At 31.6% G+C, this 20,034-nt stretch overlaps 2 protein-coding genes across 3 annotated transcripts; one reads left to right on the top strand and one right to left on the bottom strand.

The window, feature by feature from the left end:
* Positions 1 to 1,792: 1,792 nt before the first annotated feature.
* Positions 1,793 to 16,027, top strand: LOC124357372 (differentially expressed in FDCP 8 homolog). 2 transcript variants are annotated; one of them, XM_046809123.1, is made up of 7 exons: positions 1,793 to 1,906; positions 6,193 to 6,397; positions 7,718 to 8,036; positions 10,004 to 10,171; positions 12,586 to 12,821; positions 14,631 to 14,858; positions 15,730 to 16,027. In XM_046809123.1, exons 2-7 carry the CDS (start codon positions 6,233 to 6,235, stop codon positions 15,925 to 15,927), a joined length of 1,314 nt encoding a protein of 437 aa, XP_046665079.1. In that variant the 5' UTR covers positions 1,793 to 1,906; positions 6,193 to 6,232; the 3' UTR covers positions 15,928 to 16,027. The 2 variants fall into 2 exon arrangements, with proteins under 2 accessions (XP_046665079.1, XP_046665070.1); XM_046809114.1 differs by lacking the exon at positions 1,793 to 1,906 and adding an exon at positions 1,913 to 2,160.
* Positions 16,028 to 16,380: 353 nt separating this feature from the next.
* LOC124357465 (uncharacterized protein C5orf49-like) lies at positions 16,381 to 18,969 on the bottom strand. The gene is made up of 3 exons (XM_046809706.1): positions 18,150 to 18,969; positions 17,193 to 17,357; positions 16,381 to 16,612 (listed from the first exon to the last, which is right to left on the bottom strand). The coding sequence occupies exons 1-3, from the start codon at positions 18,240 to 18,242 to the stop codon at positions 16,424 to 16,426; spliced, it is 447 nt and encodes a 148-aa protein (XP_046665662.1). The 5' UTR covers positions 18,243 to 18,969; the 3' UTR covers positions 16,381 to 16,423.
* Between the last annotated feature and the right edge of the window lie 1,065 nt (positions 18,970 to 20,034).

Below are 20,034 nucleotides of genomic sequence, written 5' to 3'. Positions count from 1 at the left end.
GTGTAACAGTATTTGATATTAATTTGCAATTAAAATAAATATACACAACACCATTAAGCATCCTTCTATTGAATAACTAACTTACTTAATGTTACCAGTTATACGGAACTTATTAGTGATTAATAAATAAATATTGGGTTATTTACTCTTAGTAAAAGTTTTATCATTTTCACGCAAAAAATTGTCAAGACTGAAATACACAGTTCGCATTTTAGTTAAAAAAAAGGGCGAGAACTGAACATTTCAGAGATAGACCTAACATAATTAATTGTAAAACGCGTATTTAAAACAAATATGTATTTATTTATTCCTTAGACTCATCGATCATATTTCCTGGCATGAATGAATGAGTATAAGTTTTATTACACATCAGGCAAGGGGGAAATGCCCTTTTTCATTGAGGATAAGTTCACTTCGCTTGTTTCCACCTTAAAGTAAATGTTCTTTTTGATTTTTCATCCAGTCAGCCTTCCCTGGCAAACCCAGTGGTGAATTCTCTTTATTTTCTTTCCACTGTGAGAGGCATACTTCTCTTAAATCAATCATCTTCATTCTCCACTGGAATATAATCACGACTCTTATTTTCAACTTAGGTGTATACGATAAGGTCACATGGCTCAAGTTGTTCACTAAGATTTGGGAGGCGAAAGAATGTTTTTATTACAGTAAGAAATTAAAATAAAACAACAATTATTAGTTTCTTATTATCCTATTATACATTTTTTTATTTTCCGTACTATATAGCCCTGAATTGCGGATTGACTAATAACAATGACAACGTTTTTTCGTCAGACAGTTGAAACTGTCATAACACTACGTACGGTAGTATAGTTTCGGAATTAATGAAAATCTTAGTTTTACACCAATGGTACAAAGGCAGTAAATTATACACGCTTGAATAACACAAAATTTATAAAAAATTTAAAAGGAACCAATTAGGTTAACTTATGTTAAGTGGGAAGTTACAATTCAGTTCCCATTATTTGTTATGTGTTATTTGTCTCCATCGTAACAGTGTCTTGCCAACTGACCGATCATCTGATATGGATGCATCGAGAATCTGAATCAACTAGTGTCAACTGTACTGCCTTGTGCCAGCCAAGATGTTATATTATGTTTAATATCTGTGTGTGACAGAGGTATATAAAATGTTTTGTTCTAGTTATTATTTTTATTCGTTGTTTTTGTGCCGTGTTCGTAAATTTTAACTATGACCAGATTTTCGTATAATTCTAGATGGATAATTCTAGCTTTTAATATTTATTGTTACCGATACCAGAAGATGACTTATTAACAGTCAAAACTATAGTAGTGTTATGACTACAGTTTGAACTGTTTAACGAAGATATGTTGTCATTGATTGTTATTATTCATATTTTGTTTGATTCAGTCTCAACCCGAAATATAATAATGATAAGCTCATTTTTGTCACTAACACGAGTTACAATAATTAGTTAAATATCAATAAGGTATTGTATAAGTAACGGTTCTCTGAATATTAATAACATAAGTGATTTTTGAGAATTTTGTAACCCCAATAAGAACGTCATTGTAAAACTTATGATAATTATTAGCCGACGACAAACCAATGTGTACCTGAAGATTATTAAATAAAGCAAATATGTCATTATGGACAAGTAATGTCATTTAACTCCAGGATTTGCTCATGAAATGTCTCCCTTGTGTTCCACCCGTTGGTTAACTGGGCATAAATAAATTTGTTGGACAATCAGATGTGTGTTTAGCGGGATTTTAATTTGCTCGATGGAAACACTGTTCGTCAATGACGTCATGATACTCATGATTGAGGGGTCGTTGTTTAGTTACATGCAGCCAACAGCCATGCAGCTGAGAGACAGCTGTGGTTGTTATGGTCTTCGGAATGTGGTCTTGAATTAACAGAATGGTTAGAAACATAGTAGTAGTAGTTAAGTAGGGTTAAAGGGGGTGTAATTGTGTTGCTGACAGGTTGATTAGTAGTGTGTTATGATGACTGCTAACAGTGCTATATCGATATCTTGGTGTTAAATTCAGTCTAAAATTAATGGGTTGTTGTTGATGTTTCTTATTTTATATTTTCTTTTTGAATATTATGATAGGCCTAATTGCTTCACGCTATGTTTGAAGGCCATTTAGTCTAGATGCAAGGCTTACACAAAGGTTACGCTTAAAATATTTTATACAGTTGGATTAATCTTAGTTCATAGTTTATTAAAATTAATGCCCAGCAAGCATGCAACTTTACTTAAAATAACCCAGTTTATGAAGTTGTTAATCAGGAAGTATTGGTCTCAAGCAAATTGTGTAAATAGTATTAGAAAGAGCACCTAAAAATCTTTTACAATCCTTTAATTCAAGAATGAAACATGCACATATTTTATGCAATATTATATTGTAGAAACCAGTTTTAGTAACAATTTTATTTGAGAGAAGTTGGATAAAGTTGACTCACTTTTAACACATTGATTGCGGTGGACATACATTACTAGCTAAAATTCTGGATGTACTAACTTAATGTAACATGATTCGTGTTGCAGTGGCTGTGTTTATTCTGTAGCTATGTATAATTTGCTGTACTGTACGTACTGCATGTATGTATGCAGTAGTATACTGTATGCAGCTACTATTTCAGATGTTCTAAAGATAGTAGCAATGTGTCCAAACCAATGTTACAAACCAAGGTATTTTGGGCTGCAGTATAATAAACAGCCACCACAACAATCGAATCATCAATATTCATGAGTATTGAATCCTCATTATTCATGATTATCTAAAACTTATGAAACCAAAATGTTGAACCAAATCACATTAACTTATATGTACTTTATTTAAAATTACACTGTAGTTTGATATTTTTATACATAGAAAAGTAATAATTTAATGATGAATAAAAAACTATCTAGCCTATATACATTTATAAAATATAATAAACAAGACATCGTGTAACATTTAGTTACTATTACTATTTTGAAGGGAAAACGTGTCTGACACCTTGTGACAAAAATAACACATCAGCCATTCTTTTATAACAAACACCTCAGTGTTTAAAAAATGAAATAAATTTAAAGTTAGTTTTTAAGACATATTTATGTTGTAAAATACTTTAATTTACCAAATCCAAAGAAAATAGTTTAATAGAAGATGTATATTTATTTTTATTCTAGGTTAAAGTTGCCTGTTGATGAGACAGTCTACTAATAACAATAATCTAGTTTTTTAAAAACAGTTGATTTTACCTAGTGTATAAGTGTTTTCTCAGATTTGAGGTTAGAGAGAGGAAGCTTGGACATTTTACATAAACTTGAGCTGAATTTAAATAAACTTGGTAAGTAAACAAGTCCTTATTTTCCAAATAATTCTGCCGTATGTCACAGTGTCACATACGTAACAAGAAACATGAAAAAGTTTAAACTGCATCTCATCTAGAATGTTGACATGGATAACATTTTTGTAAAAGTAAGGTTAAGTTAATGATTGTTAATATGATATTTTTTATTTTATTTTAAATATTATTCTTTGGCAAGTAAACTGTGTTACGTATGTGACACATCAAAATGTTACGTATGTGACACATTAAGTTATGATACAAAAACTGTCAATTTGAAGAAGAATTAACTTAGGAAGTTAGTTAACCTAGCTTATCTACCAAGTTAATCTATTTATTTGTTTATTTTAAAGCCTCCCAGACTGATTTATGTACAAAAAATAAAAGGTTGGCATACATGATAAAGTTTATAGTTTTGCTTGTGTTAGTGATGATTTGAAGCATTGTAAAGAAACTCTGTTTGGACATTTATAAAAGTTCTTGTAAAAGAAATTAATCAAATAGCTCCAGAAGTAAAACATTTACATATATTTTCTGATAACTGTGCCGGCCAATTTAAAAGCCGGTACACTATGTCAAATATTTGTTTTGCAGAGTAAGACTTTGATATTGCAATGAACTGGAATTTTTTTGCTTCCAGCCATGGGAAGGGGGCTGTAGATGGTATCGGAGGGATGGTAAAGAGGATTGTATGGAGAGCAGTAAAGGGTTGGAAAGCTTTTGTTAATACGCCAGAAGATTTCTACAGAGTGGCATTGGAAAAATGCAAAGAAATTCGGCTATTGTTTGTTTCAAAGGAAAGAAATAGATCGTAATAAAAAACATCTTGAGGAGAGATGGGGTAAAATTCATCAAATAACTGGTATTGAAGCAATGCACCACTTTCAAGCATATAGTGATCACGAGATACTGATTAGCAGGACATCAAAATCACTCATGCTTAAAGCTGACATTAAGAATGAAGAATATGACACTACAAAACTGTCAACCCGACGACGGCTACACTATGAAGATGCTTACAGTGATGAATCTGATGATGATAAGTATGAGAGTACTGGAAAAGATGATGCACAGATGGAGACAGATGAAGAGCCCATTATCACTGATAGAAATGTCCAACACCCAAATCCTGGTGACTTTGTATTAGTGAAAATTATTAAGTAATAAAATGAAAGAATTTCGCTACGTAGCAGTTTGCCAGAGCAAAGTAAATGAAGATATTGTAGTCACTTTCTTGAGAAAGTATGGGGAGGATACTACACTGTTTAAAATTGATGAAAAATGATGAAAGGCTCGTGGCTACTAAAGACATTTATTCGGGTATTGGAACAACCTAAAATTAAAACCGTTGAGTTTTCTTGTACTTTATCAGTTTCCAAAAACTGTACATGTTAAAGAAGTGTGACTATGTTGTGTTAGTTTTTACTTAGAACAAAAGTGTACCCAACTTATTTAAAAATTAATATTGTAGAAATAGTTATAAGGAACCTTAATATACAGTATGTGTGAATTTAGTACCTAAGTTTTATTGTAACGTTTTTTTATGTGAATTGATAACAGTTACCTATTTTGTTGGTTCAGTTCAGTTGTAAGGATATCACTTTTAGATAGAATAAGTTGTTATTTTTATCATAAATAGTGTTCTTGGTACTCTAGTTACACTTGTCACATACGTAACAAACAACCTGTCACATACGTAACACAACAAATCACAATTTTTAACAAGTATTCAAAACATGTTGGTACATTGATTAATTAAGAGTTGTACGTAAATATTAATTAGGAATGCAATTAATTTTATTGAAGGAAAAATTAACAGAATTTTACCATTATGTACCTAACACTCTAAGGATGAGTGCATTTCATGTCACAAACGTAACAGCCATAAAAACATGTATTGCTTGGAAAATAATAAAAATTCTTGTACCCAATTTTTGTATACTTTTGAATTAAATCACCTTCTATACACTGAACTGTGATAATGTATTTATATAATTTTACTTTATTTATATTTCACCGTAAATGTGTCTAAGTGTCACATACGTAACAAAAGAATGGCTGACATATAAATTCACCATCGTGCTTGAGGTCATTACTTAAATATCATACACACGATTTTTACTTTGAATTAATTTGGGGTAGGGTACGATAAGCGGACCCGGTTTTTTACATCGAAATTGGCAAACGATATTACTTAATCATAACCATCGATATAATCAATCGATACTGATTAATTATTTTTAACGATTAATTAAATAATCTATATCAATAGCTGTAAACGCTCTCATTGATAAGACATGTTTTTCATAACTTCAACATGTTGGACTCGTGCGGAAAAACCCATTAGGATGTGAAATTTGTAGGAAAGAAACAACTGTAGCCTAACTGTGAGAGGAGCAAATATGGTCGTCTTCAGTTTTCCTAATTTTGGTTATAATAATTTGTTTGATCACTGTGAATATTAGATTCATATTTTAATTTAAAACATATATGATTGTTATTGAGAACTATAGATACTTTATATCGATTGATAGTCTAGGATTTGAGATGCAAATATTAGGTATCGATGATTACATTCTTTGATATAAAAAACCGGGTCCGCTTATCGTACCCTACCCTTAATTTGGAACAATAATGTTGAACCGAATTACGTTACAGGCTTTTAAGATTGTATTATAGTAAAGTTATATTTTTATATATAAAAGAAATATAGGTATTTAATATTATAGAAAATAATAATACTTCAGTTATATTTTTATAACCTCCAAAACAAATCTCTCTACAAAATGATACCCAATCTGCAATCTCGGCCAACATCTCTTCCATAGTCCCATAGAGACAGTCACTAAACTCTTATTTGTTTTTAGGGGATTTGAAGCAAAACTCATCATACCAATTCTGTTGAGAATGGAGAAAAAGATTGAAAACTGTAATTTGCCTCTTCCATCAACCTCATCTTCACCGACCTCAGAAAAGATTGCATCAACTGATCATGGAGATGAGTCGTCCGAGGAAAATCTTCCAATGCCTAAATCCTTGATTGGAGCTGAAAATTATTTAACATTGACTGAGGCAGGTTTGGTTGTTATATATTATAAGGTCATTTGAATATAAATGAAATCTCTTTCTTAATTTGACGATATTGAGCTGTTATGTGGTTCACCTGTACAGCCATATCCATAACATACTTTCCTAGGTAATGGAGCAGTACATGGATTTGTACTGGCAATTGGGTTTTTGACAGTTAAAAGTTGTTAATGTGGTGACAATTGTCTTTTTTAAACGATTAAAACATATACTTTTTACTGCAAAAAGTTTTATTTAATGAAATAAACAGATATAAACTGTATTTGTTTTGGTTCAATACTAAACTTGGAAGAGAACTGCTGATTTGAATCTTTTTATGGAAACCTACTGTTATGTATGGGCATATTGGTTACTAAAAATAGGCCTATATTTTGTAAAAGATAACATTACAAATAATTATATAACATAGTACGTATTTTTTCACTAAGCAATCTTCAATCTATGTCTAAAAACTGAAAGAATCTATAACACTATATCTATTTTGCAGTAAATTATTAATTTTTTTAATTAAAAAAAGAGTTTTCAAAATGGGCAGTTGAGAGGAGAAAATAGAAAGGAGAAATAAAAAAGTGAGGAAGAGTGAAAGTATTGTTTATTACAATTTCAACAAATTGCGTGCAGCATAGTAGCCAAGATGATTAACATATCGATTAGATAAAACATTGCTAAAAATACTACGTTAGAAAGAAAGTATACACTATTGTACATCATTTTATGCAGAATATTCTATATAGTTGAAATCTGATCTTAACAATTTATCTTATAGTTTACATTTTGTTTACTTAGTAGAGTATGAAAGAATTTAATGTTAAATTTTACTAAGTAAAAAGTACATACTGCAGAAAAATTATGAAATAGCAACTTAAAAAAAATCTTTGAAACAATATGTGTAAATTGTAGTATAATGTTTACTCTATGAAAACAATATATGCACTGTAGTAAACTATGTACTATGCAGTGAGCTACTGCTGTTTGAGCAATTCTATTTTGTTGCCTGAGCTGTTATTCAGTATAAATTCGGTTGTTGAAAGAAGAGATGAATAAACAGATTCTAACAATAATAACTAAAACACTTTCAGTAAAGTATGTATGTAGCTGCTGCCTGTTGTTAACAACAAAGAAGAATTGTCAACACATCAGTGAATCGTGGGAAGGTTAAATGTCTCACTTGGAGAAACATATGTAAAAATATGTCCTTATGTAAAATTATGTAATAATTTACCTTAGATTTTTGTAATATCTCACCTACGAGTAAATAAAAATGTACTAATCTATTCCATTTATAATCTATTTTTTAATGTTTAGGGGAAAGTGTGTGCTTTAACGAAAGAAGAACTAACGGAGGCAATAACTAAATGTAAAATATTGATATTGGATAGTGCAGTATGTTCTGATGAACGAAAGTGGTTGGTCAGAAGACTGATTGAACTTCGCTATCAGCTTTTGACAGTAGAAGATTTACAAGTAGAAAAAACAGACATTGATGAAAGTTCACTTGATATATCAATCTGTCTTGGGCACCATTTAATCAAGCGGTTCCAACCCACTTCGACTACCAAACGGTATTGTGATGTTTGCTGCACTCCAATATGGAATGTTGTTCAGTACTGGTATCAGTGCAAAGGTGAGTTGTTATGTTGATATATGTTTTAAAGTGTAAGAGGGGCATGCTGGCATTGTACTACTGGTGTGCAGTTGTTAACATTTTCGTCCTTTAGTCCTTAAACTGAAGGGGCCCAGTCACATTGAACTTGTTGCAATGTATGTATCATTGGTTTTTGTGAAAGAAATTTCGTCTTGAGTTGAAAGGGAGAGCTTTCTTGATTAGCTGAAGCTTAACCAACCACTGACCAGTTATGATCATTGTAGCTTTTGTATCACTAGTTGCCAACTCTTAGACAATTACACACTATCTTCTTTATTGAAGTTATATTAATTTTCTGCTGTTAAGATTATGTTTACATGTCTAGAATTTTATGGTGTTTAAACTTCACACAATTAGGTAAAATTACGTTGTCTCTACATCTCTTCAAAAACACCAGGTGGACCAAGTTCCTCCCAACAAACATTTGTTGACTATTGCCAGTTTCGGTTCAATCTGTTGACTGAAAATGGCTCTCCAAAGCGAGGCTAAAATATCTCAAGAAGTTAAGTTTCGGCGCAGTGTGAACCAGAAGTTGAGTGATAAAGTTTCAGAGATGCAGATGTAGTGGTATCAATACATGTTTTATTTTCTGCAGATTGTGGATGTTTATTATATTTGCGTGTATCACTAGTGCAGATATTAAAGTGAGAGGTGCTGTATCGCAAATGCTTCTGTTCTAATTAATTTGTCATATGGAATTGTGTTTTGGGTTGTGATGTCATCTGGTGTTTTTCAGTTTGATTGCATATTTTGTGTAGATATGTATTAAGAAAGTACCAAAGCAATTTAAATATATTGAACTTTCTGCAAAACACTTATAGGATTGTTCATTGGTCTAAATGAAATAAAAAATTCCAGTGATCACTCAAAACAAAAATGAGTTACTGATTTAAACATAGAAAGACCCCACAATTTATAAAATGTTCATAAGCAATATGTTTACAATTTATGTATCTGTGTCTGGAACAAAATTAACCGTCGTAAAGAACTTCAGACAGTTCTGACGGAGGTACATAAATTTTCAAATAAATGTACAAAATTGGTTTTGTAGTTTTGTTTTTGCACTTACTAATTATCATCTCGTTTTGATGGATAGACTTATCTATACTACAAGCAATTAAAACTACGTTAGAGATACATATTTTTGCACATCACCATGTTTTACACCACTTACAGAAATTGCATCATTATTATTATTGTGCTCTTTTTAAAACCTGGTCATTAGTACATGTATAGCAACAAGTTTAAATGTAAATGGGCCACTTGATTTTGTTTTAGTTTCAAGAGGATTGACCCAATGTATTTACGAGTAAATGTTGTGAAGCTTGATTTTAGCATTGTAATTTTAATTTACTCAATTTTCTGATTGAATTTGTGCTGAGCGGTTGCAGTGCTTCAGGTGGTTGAGGCATACACAACAGGAAGTATCCATATAAACTCTTTAATTCTAACTCATCCATTTTCAAAAGTAAATAAACAAAGAATTATCTGGTATGTTTTTTATACTGCCTCTTTTATTTCTTAAACATATCTTACGATTTATCTAAATCAATTACTCTGTTTTCCATTCACGATTTTTTTATAAATTCAAAAGTAATGTTTCTTTTGTTTTATGGTGATTTAACTTATCAAATACTAAATAATAAAAGCGTTTAAAATTTTGCATTGATTCTCTATGCCGAAGGAGCTAATTGGTAGTATTCTTCAAATAACTAAGCTGCAATCAAGAAAACTATATTGCACTGACACATTTTCATGTTACAAAATCTATGCCAAATCAGTACAGAAGTTAAAATATTTTCAGCACTGGGCGTCACCGTCATTAATTAATAAAACCTAAAAGGCCAAACACAAAACACTTTATCTAAATTTCAGTTAAGAAACTGAAGTTAAGAAAAATTTTATATCAAATACTTTTCTATGGTATTGATTATGATTTTATTCAGATTGCAGGTATAAATGCCACATAAAGTGTGTAGAGAACACTATCCGCCCCTGTGCCCATCTCGTGCAGGCAGATAAGGAGAGGTATGAGAGAAAGATTTGCCCCGAAGTTGGTCTTGCGGCCCAGAACTATGAATGTGGAGAGTGCAAATTGAGAATATGTTTCAACAGTAAGTTTAAAATGTTTGCTTTGTCTAATTCTTCTTAACCCTTTAATAACTTTAAAATTGTTTAGGAAACAATAATTACTTTTGTAGTTTTATTACGTATTATAAAATACATAACAATTTTTTAAGTTTGACAAGGAATATATATCGTACTGTTACACTAACATTCATTTTTAGAACAAAATTAAGGCAGTTATATACATAAATAAATCGAGATATGTATCCAGTATTTATATATATAAGTGTTAGTCTTTAAGACTACTGCTTCTTAAAAATTGTAAGAAATATATTTTTGTTTGAAACTTGATTGTTATAGTAATTTTAAACTATGTTACTGATACAAATATAACCTATAAGTATAGTGATTGTTTAGCCACAGATATATTTTTTACTCTATTGTAATTAATAGTGGTCAACAAAAGCTCCCATGCAGATGAATGTGCTGATTATATCTCTGTTCAGGTAAGTTGAAAGGTTTAATATTCTGATACTGCGAGAAGGTAGCCTTTCTGGTTCGATTAAGAAGGGGTTTCACCAAATAAACATCACAAACCACAGGGTTACTTAGTGACTACTTCTTGTCTGTGTAAGGGTGCTCCAAAATACAGTTTGAATGTATGAAAGTTTTAGAAGAAATGCAGTGAGATGCAAGTAGATGCTGAGATATATTTCTGACAATTACATTTGATTACTATTTATGATGTACCAACTAACTTTACAATTCCATCCAGACTGTTATTAACTGTGATAAATGATTCAGGTCTGAGGCTGCTGCTTTAACAGACCTCCCACTTTGAAATCCATGTTGGAAAGTTTCTAATAAGTGGGGTTTTTTCCAGGGAAGTAGACAAGTTGTATATAAGCTACTTTATCGTAAATTTTCGAGATTGAAAGTAAAAATGCAATTGGTCTCTAATTTAATGTTGACTGCCTATCTCCTTTTTTGTATAGAAGTTTCAGTTTTGTAATTTTAAGTTTGTGTGGAAAAATTCCAGATACTAATGAAACATTTATTAAATGAGTGATTGGTTTCAATAAGACTAATTTAGCTTTTTGCAAGAGTACCACAGGAATACCATTGTATCCAGAACTATACGAATGTTTCAAATTGTTAATGATTTTCTCATTGCTAGATGTTTACAAATTTTGTTTCACAGTATTGTCAATTACATTTGAAAAATAGTTATTAAATATCTTGCACACTTTGACATCAAGTTTTAGAGTTATTTTTTTAATTCTTGTCTGGTTTTGTCCCTACTTCTGAATTTATTATTGCCAAGAGGTTCTGTTTACATTATTTTAATTATTGATTTTTGTTTTATAATATTGATTTTTTGAAGAGACAAGTTTTTTTCTTTAACAGTTTGTTCATTTTTCTAACTTTTTTTGACATGGCTTAACAGTTATACTCTACCTATACTACTAAACTTAATGATCTTTTTGTTTTTCTGATTTGAGCTCATTTAAAATCCAATTTAGATTGTTATGTTGTCTTGATAGAATTTTAGGTAAACAAGAATTGAAATTGTGAATAAAAGTGTTATGGAAAGTATCATATTTTCATATTTTACTTCAACTGTTGACAAATAAAGATCAAGCCATGATTCATATTGCAAAGTTTTAATAATCTGTTCAAAATTAGAGTCAGCAAATTTTCTTTTAAACTGCAATAGTGTATTAGAAGAATTATTTACTGCAGTTTTAATGGTTAGTATTTCAAGCAACTGACCAATGTGATCGGATAGTTCAGTGTCAAAACCTGTTATTTTATACATATTTTTATCCAAATTAGTACAAATATAATATCTGTAGCAAATTCTGAAGATTCTGTGATATGAGTTGGAAAGTGAACACACCAGTGAACACAATCCATGGTGGTTATAATATGTAATAAGCTATTTATATTTCTGTTATCAACGGCCAGAATATATCTTTAAACTGTTTTTTACAATTCATAGAAAATAATTTAGTATCTGTGTTAATTATTTTTAGTACCTGCTAATTTTTCTTGAGCATTTTTTGTATTATGGTTATTTTGATTAATTTATTAAATTATTCTACCGTTTATACAACTTATACTGATTATATATTTAAGATTTTTCATTAACCTCCTCATGCAATAAAGTCAATAATAAAATCAAAAGTACTTTTATGCTCTGTGTTAATGTACAGGGTACAGAGTGTTGCATTACATTAAACATATTAATTAAATCCATATTTAATATTAGTTGGGAACTAGACACAAACAGGTTGATTCTTTTGTGTATTTTAGTGTAAATGTTTAATTTTTTTTGATAATAAGTAATATTTGTCTATACATCTACAGCAAGGAAGGTTAATAACTTTTCTACATTTGCATATATAGTAGTATTCATATTAAATTTAAACTTTTAGATGTAATGATTTACTTTTTCCAGAAAACTCGTGGTCAGCGCCTCCTCGGCTGTGTGATTACACTGGTTTGTACTACTGTACTTCGTGCCACTGGAACAACACGGCAGTGATACCAGCACGTGTATCCAGAAACTGGGACTTCAAGTCTTATCTGGTGTGTCGGGCCTCGTATCAACTCTTGAGATACACTCGTAACTGGCCAATTGTAACGGTAGAACCAAGACTGTACGGGTTTGTCAAAGAACTGGCTGAAATTAAGGTAATATTAACCAGAATGCTTTTTGGGACATCCTGGATATTTGATTGTTGAGTTTAACTCCAGTTCCCTTCCTTTTATTGCAGCATCTGGTATCTATCTGACGCTGTCCCAGACTTTGTCGACGACTTTCTTTGGATCTCTTCAGACGGACATGACTACAGATTACAGGAGTCAAGTCTGAGACAGCATCATATGCCAGACACTCCAATAAATGGAAGGTGAATTGGAGCTAAACTCAGCATTCAAATTGAATCAACCCTTCTTACCTTAGCTACGTTATGTGTAGGATCCTGAGTATGTTGTTAAATAATTGCCCTGAGCTATAGGCGGAATGCCTGGTTATAAAACAATTCTCTGTAAGGTATCTTCTGTGCTCAAGGTGAAATTTTAGAAATTAGTGTGTCCTCAAGAATAATTTGATATTGGTATTGATCACTGTAACGTAGGGTATTTGGAAAAACTAAAACGGATAATAGAAAATTGTCTCTTATATCCCATTTGAAATCAATTAATCAAATTCATCATCAACTCAGAGATTCATCCTCCTTATGGGTTGACAGGCACCATAAAACTATTAGCCCAGCGTGTTGTTAAAACAGTGAACTGTTATTAATAATAAATTATTATTGTTTTTGAGCAGTCATTGCTATCCACACACAATAATATAGCATATTAAGATGATGCAGATAAAAAGCATACATAAATTTTTTTCAACAAAGTACTAACATTTTTACGTAATAAAAACAATTTTTTTAGCATTGACAATAGTAAGATATAAAATAAATAATGAAGATAGTAAATTTAAAAAAAAACTTTAGGTAGCAATTAGGAAAAAAATATATAGTTATATAGTGGAGCAGAGTTGGGAACAAATCTGACATTATATATATAATTTCTCTTAATGGTATGGAAAAAAATTTCTCAATTTCAACATTGAGTTTTAACAAGCATATGTTGAAAATAAAGACAACATTATTATTATTATTATTATTAAAGATAATGAATAATGTTGTATAAGCTACTTACAAATTTTTATTTTAAACAATTACACTCCATTAATCTAACTATTAGTAAATGTTTGTTTTTTTTTTAATGTGTAATCAAATAAACAGACAGTGTTGTAAACTTTGTCCAGGCTATTGAAAGGAAGTTTTGTAAAAGCAAGTGATTTCTAATGTATGAATGTGTATCACACATGTGGTTAAAATTCTCCATATGACTAGGGCTGTTTGATTTTCCATACAATATAAGGTAACATCATGAGTACGTAAGGTAAATGTATACCAGACCACATGTTTTGTGGCAGGTTGAAATTGTATACAAATTTAAGCCTAAAGTTGATTTCCAATACCAAACAATATGGATTTTTATCATTTATCATAAGGCAGTATGGCAATAGTGTATGTGGCATAAACATAAGGCTCTAAAAAATGATGAAGTACGTATCATCAGTTAATGAATGAAATTGGGAACAGGAAGAATAAATATAGACTAATTTCGGAGACATATCTCTAAGGCTTTATATAAGGCATCTTTTCATTTTTAAGGTGGAATATTCAACCCTTGGGGTGAGAGTGGTGAAGGGAGAGTTGTAGCCACAAGTACTTTAATCTTCAATGCCAGATCTCCAGTCCTGGACCATTCCTTCTCCTTCATTTTGTTGACACTCCATCATCACAGGGTGATTCAGGCATTTCAGAGTTTGATAACGTTGTTCTCGTTTAAACTTCTCATCTCACAGAAGGTAAACAATTCAAGAGTATTAAAACTCATATATTTCAAGGAGATAATCATTGTTTTGTTTTTCAGCGTCTTCGAGAACAGCTCTCTTTAATGAAACATTATATTATCCCTTGCCGTATGGCAGAAGGAGAGAGAAAACTCATGGAGAAACAGTTTAAAGGCTGGTCTTACTTTTTGGAACATGATAAAGCATTTAGCCTTCATGACCTAATGGAAATACATTCTGGAAAACTGCTGGATGAATTGAAAAATATAGCAAGTAAATTCGAAGACCACATCATTAAAAACTGTCAAGTAAGTACAATTTTAACACTTTTCTTGGTAGGTTGAACCTATATAAGTTTTCTGTAATTGAAATTTACCTCTTTGACTAACAGTGCCACTCTATGCAGCAGTACGTCCCAAACTATTATCGTTTATGGCATTTTGGCTCAACAAATTTTTTTACGAAATTTGTTCGCTTTTTAAGTGCTGACTATATTGTTCTGTAGTGCTACTTGTTTTGTACGAGTTTAACAAGCATATGTTGAAAGTGAATAAGTACATAAAAAATAACAAAGTACAATATATCATATATCTTTTTTCATGAAAGCTACAGAATAAGAAAATAAAGGTAGTTAACTGATTTTTTTCTATTTTTTTAGAAAACAATTGATTTTTTTTACATTTAGTACAGCATAATAGCACTTATACAGCTCACTTGAATAAAAATCCAAAATATACCAACACAAAATTCCTTATTTGTATTTTAAGTATTTGTGATCTGTATAATGATTAAAAAAAGCTAAAAATCTTTAATTAATTATCAACAAAAAAAATACCTTGCGTAAAGAGTGACTCCCATAACAAAACAATGATTCCAGCTGATGATATGTAAATCTAAAATCATCTGTAGTCTAGTAACAGCATTTAGGAAAGAAGAAAGACTGCATTTGTATGATGTAATAGTGCTGTTTTTCTAGTTTAGGACTATTTAAAATAGATTGAGAAATATAATCATGGATGTTATGTCGTTTACTGTAAACATCAACCTAATCTTGTCACGCAATGTCAGCACTTTTAGTGTTAATGTAAAGCTACTGTCTTTTTGTCATACATTACCCATATCCAAATATAATTCAGTTGGAATTGAATTTTCATAATGTAAATGTAATGTTTGTCGTAGCTGTGCAGTGGGAAAGGATATCGCTGTGAGCTGTGTGATGACAAGGACGATGTGATATTCCCGTTCTTCAGCACAGTGAACGTCTGCTCCGAATGTTCATGGGTCTACCACAAGACTTGCTGGCTCAGATATCTCGTATGTAGGAAGTGCCAACGGAATAAGAAAAAGCAGCTCGAGACAGTACCTCCAGAGTCTTGAACAGTATTTATATCAAAGGCAAGAAGAATATAATACACGCAATTTCATATCAAATATATTGTATTTTTATTTTAAATATATTTTATTATTGAACGTTAAAGGTATTTCTGTTTCTCCTATTGTGAATTTTGTTTGGAATTTGAACGTTGTCGTAACACATAGAAGTAATAAAAGTACTCCATTTTCCAATGTAAATTTGTATTTTGTGGAGTCACCTAAAGATAAAATCTTTTATTTCGAAATACACATTTAAATTAGAATATTTTGTACCTTTATTAGTTGCGTTAAATTTAAATATTTTTCCAATTGCTCCAAGAATCTTCTTGCTCTAACACGTTGTACTAACAACACTGCAGCACTCATCTGTCACGTGCTGCAATCTTGCTGCAGATCTTTGAAACTGTATAATTTAAGTGGTGGTGGTTTGAAGTCAAGGTAGTAGGAGAAGCAAAATTAGATACAAACAAAAATTTTATTTAATTGTATTTTAACAAAATTACATTTCACAGTTGGTGCTTTGGTCCTTCGGTAAACCACGGGAAGGTTTCATGTTGACACTATTAACTCTGTAGAACTCTCTTGTAGACTGGAATCGCTTGTTCACAAACAATGGCTTTCCTTCCAGGTTAGTCCTTCTGTGTCCATATATTGAAGATGTAAGCACTGGTACTATTCGTTCTTCTTCCTGGAAACTTACTTTAGTTTTTAGATATCTCACCATGGGTGAAACATTAAAATTACACCAAGTAGTTTGTCTAAATTTAGAACTCACTTGTGAGGTCTTAAAGCTAAAAAATTTCCCAAGGGAAGATTCCTGAGTCCCTATTTTTGGAGGATCTTTTTTATTCATCCTGAACCACCCACTGTGTCAGCCCCCCCCCTCTCAAATTATTCTCACTATTGCACAATGAGATCATTGTACATAAATTAGAACAAATGTTTAGTGTTCTATAATTTTGGTTTAGAGTTACTTTTCCAGCCTTATTGTCGTAATTATTCTAGAGCACAATTTTAAATTTTCAAAATTTTTAAAAATATCTATGTAAGGCCTTTAGCAGGATTTTGTTGTACTAAAACTTTCATATACTCCTATAGTTCATCTGCAAAGAGAATACAATTTTAAATACAGACTGACTGTGATAGTTGAATGTAATAGATTTTGATGTAACTAAATGACAATTCCTTTAGTGATGTAGGACTGTCTGTTTTTCCAAATTTTGTTGTGCCTTTTTTAATTAAGGGTTTAACCAAGCTAAATATATAACCTCATTGTGTATGCCATCTTGAAAAATCTTTGGATTACTGCGGTCAGAGCGCCACATCTTCTGATCCCATCCATGTTCAAAGTGAAAGAGAATGTCATACTGGCTTTTCTTAATTTCCTTCTTGGGCCTATTGAAGTATGTTATCTTTTCATTCTCTGGTATGTCCTAAAAATAAGATACACAAAACAATAATATATTGTAACAATTTGAAGAAAATAAGTTAAAAGATATAACTTATATTTTAATGCAAGATGTGCTGTTTTCAAAATCACACAAAAATGGTAGAGCTAATCATAACAGATGGCTTCACAATATTTATTTCTCTTTCTCTCATTATTATGGTCTGTGTGCTTAACAATTTAATTATAACCGTTAACAATTTTATGCTTTTACATAAATGGAAGAATTGAAGTAGAGAAACTTCTTCTACAACCTTAGTGTAATGTCTAAATGTTAAGCCTGAATTTCCATGTCCTAATTATCTTGATGAACCTGTATCCTTGACCCACCTTGTTTTAAGAGCTTTACTGAGCAACTCCAAAATGATCCCTTTAAAATATCCCTTGTCTGATGTGTTGACAGTGGCAGACATCATAGTACGTTTAGTGTAGTATTACACTACTAAGATCACTCAATATGTAGCCGCACTGAATGTGTTATCTACATTTATTATAGAAAGAAGTTAATGTATAGTAGTTTTAACAAGTTGACCATAGCAGACATCGTAGTATGGTGTTAAGACTACTTAAGACTGTTGACTCTATTATGAGTGCCAATGTCCGGTCAGGTGATAAAATTACCCAATGTTACAGCAATAATATTTTAATAATCAGATCAGAAGCACTGTCCATTATGCACCGGAAGATTGGAAGTCTATTACGGATTCAGCCAATAGTCCCTAAGAAAGGTTGTGGTCAATAAAAATAAAAGTAGTATGCTCAAAATAATACATATTACCACTAAAACTAAATTTTTATCCTTCTCCAGTTTTTGCCATGTATACTGCCTTGCTTGTATGTACTGTTGGGGAGTGAACCATGCTTTAGGCATTTTCAACAAGAATTTCTCTAAATATTTCAGTGGATAGAATGCAATGTTGTTGAATACAATAAATAATTTAGTACAATCTGTTTTGCATCCATGGTAATGAGTTTTTACAAAAATAATATTAGACGACAACTTCACTACTATGGGTTTATACTTGCTCGTCTAAATGAGTTTTACTAAGCCTGAAGCAGTAGTGTGTATATATCACAGTTTCCAAAATGAATCAGACCTCCCTTTATTGGGTGAATATTACAGGGATGGAGGGGGGAGAAGCCTTCTGAGATTACTGCCAGGAATTCACTGTGCTCTACCCAGTCAGTAACATCGCTCTACTTTGTATTTGCTACATTGTAATTGTCGCATTTCATTATGACTGAACCTCTTGAGCATAAACTTTTGCCAGAAACTTCGCCATTCTTCTTAAGAGGTAGTCTCTATGAAGAACTTTTTGTGATGAGTTTATACTTAGATAAAAGATTGATTTAGGCGATTCAAAGTCTACCGCATTTGAGTGGAGGGTGACCCGTTGTCTGGCAGGCCTATAACTACAGACATTGAAATTGTGTCATTAACAATATCCATCGATTGACTGTACAGTAGTTAGAAGATCTTGGCATGCAGAATGTCACAAATTTTAAAAACACTGCTCGAGGCTTCAGCCATAATGTAATGACATGAGACAGAGCAATGTGATTCATTGATTGGTGGTCTCCCTCTTCCACCACCAAGGCCAGTCTGAGAATCAGTTATGTAACAATCGATTAATAAGAAGGAGGTCAAACATTTTTGGACAAACTCTTATTCTGACAAAATCTGGAGGACATATTTTTTTCTTCTGACTTTACAATTTTAGTTTGTAAAGTGCCCTAAAGCTTTTGGAAAACAGTCACATGAATAGAAAGAAATGTGGGAAATTTCAATACCCTGCAGGAAATATTCAAACCAGTTACAGGATTTTCTGTTTCATCTATAAATATTGATGCTGGGGTAGTCATTGAAGCCAAAGTTCTGAACTACAAGTTTGAAGAGTACTGTTTTCCCACATATAAATGTTTTAAATAAGGCTAATTGTGCAAAGAGTCTAAGGTAGTGGATAAAGGAGTTTGTTGGTGACACAACTCATGTATTGCTTGAAGTGGTCTAGTCTGCCATCAAGAACCTAAAACCATTGCATTTTGTAGGGCTGATGCTATGTCTATGTTCATTATCAAAGGTATTTTCAAAATCATTGCTCCTATACTATGAGAATTGTTCAGACGAGTTCACTGATGTGACAGTTTCCTTCCACCTATAATGGAATAACAGTAGTATTGATTCCATAACAGAGTCCCCAAACAAATTGTATAACAATGTCTGTTGTAAGCGTAATAAAGATACTCTAAATGGTATGCATGGTCTTTAAAAGCAAAAAGTGCTATCTTATCCCTACGCCAGCATGACTTCATGAGTGTTTTTCTATTCCTACAAAATTGTGACGGTTTTTAGCTGTGTGTAGGCCTGTAGTAGCATGCCATTGTCAGTTTTATATCATCTACCTTGGTTTCCAAATTTGACCTAAGCATTTTGACAAACTTCACCATCATCTCTTTTTTTGCAGCTTTCGGATTTTGCCTTATCATTATTTGCTGATTAACCCTTTAGACGATACATTTAGATATTTAGTGAAGTATATTCTGAGAGTTTCTTTGTCGATTCAGGAACTTAGACTCCACTTTGGGACCTCTGTTTTCTTCTTATTTAATAATGATTTCATTATTCTGAACAGCAATATATAGCTTTGTGCTCATGATATTAA

Source organism: Homalodisca vitripennis, chromosome 1 (assembly GCF_021130785.1).
Source record: "Homalodisca vitripennis isolate AUS2020 chromosome 1, UT_GWSS_2.1, whole genome shotgun sequence".
NCBI lineage: Eukaryota > Metazoa > Arthropoda > Insecta > Hemiptera > Cicadellidae > Homalodisca > Homalodisca vitripennis.
Note: the sequence above shows the minus strand (reverse complement) of the source record. Positions and strands in the feature narration are given on the sequence as shown.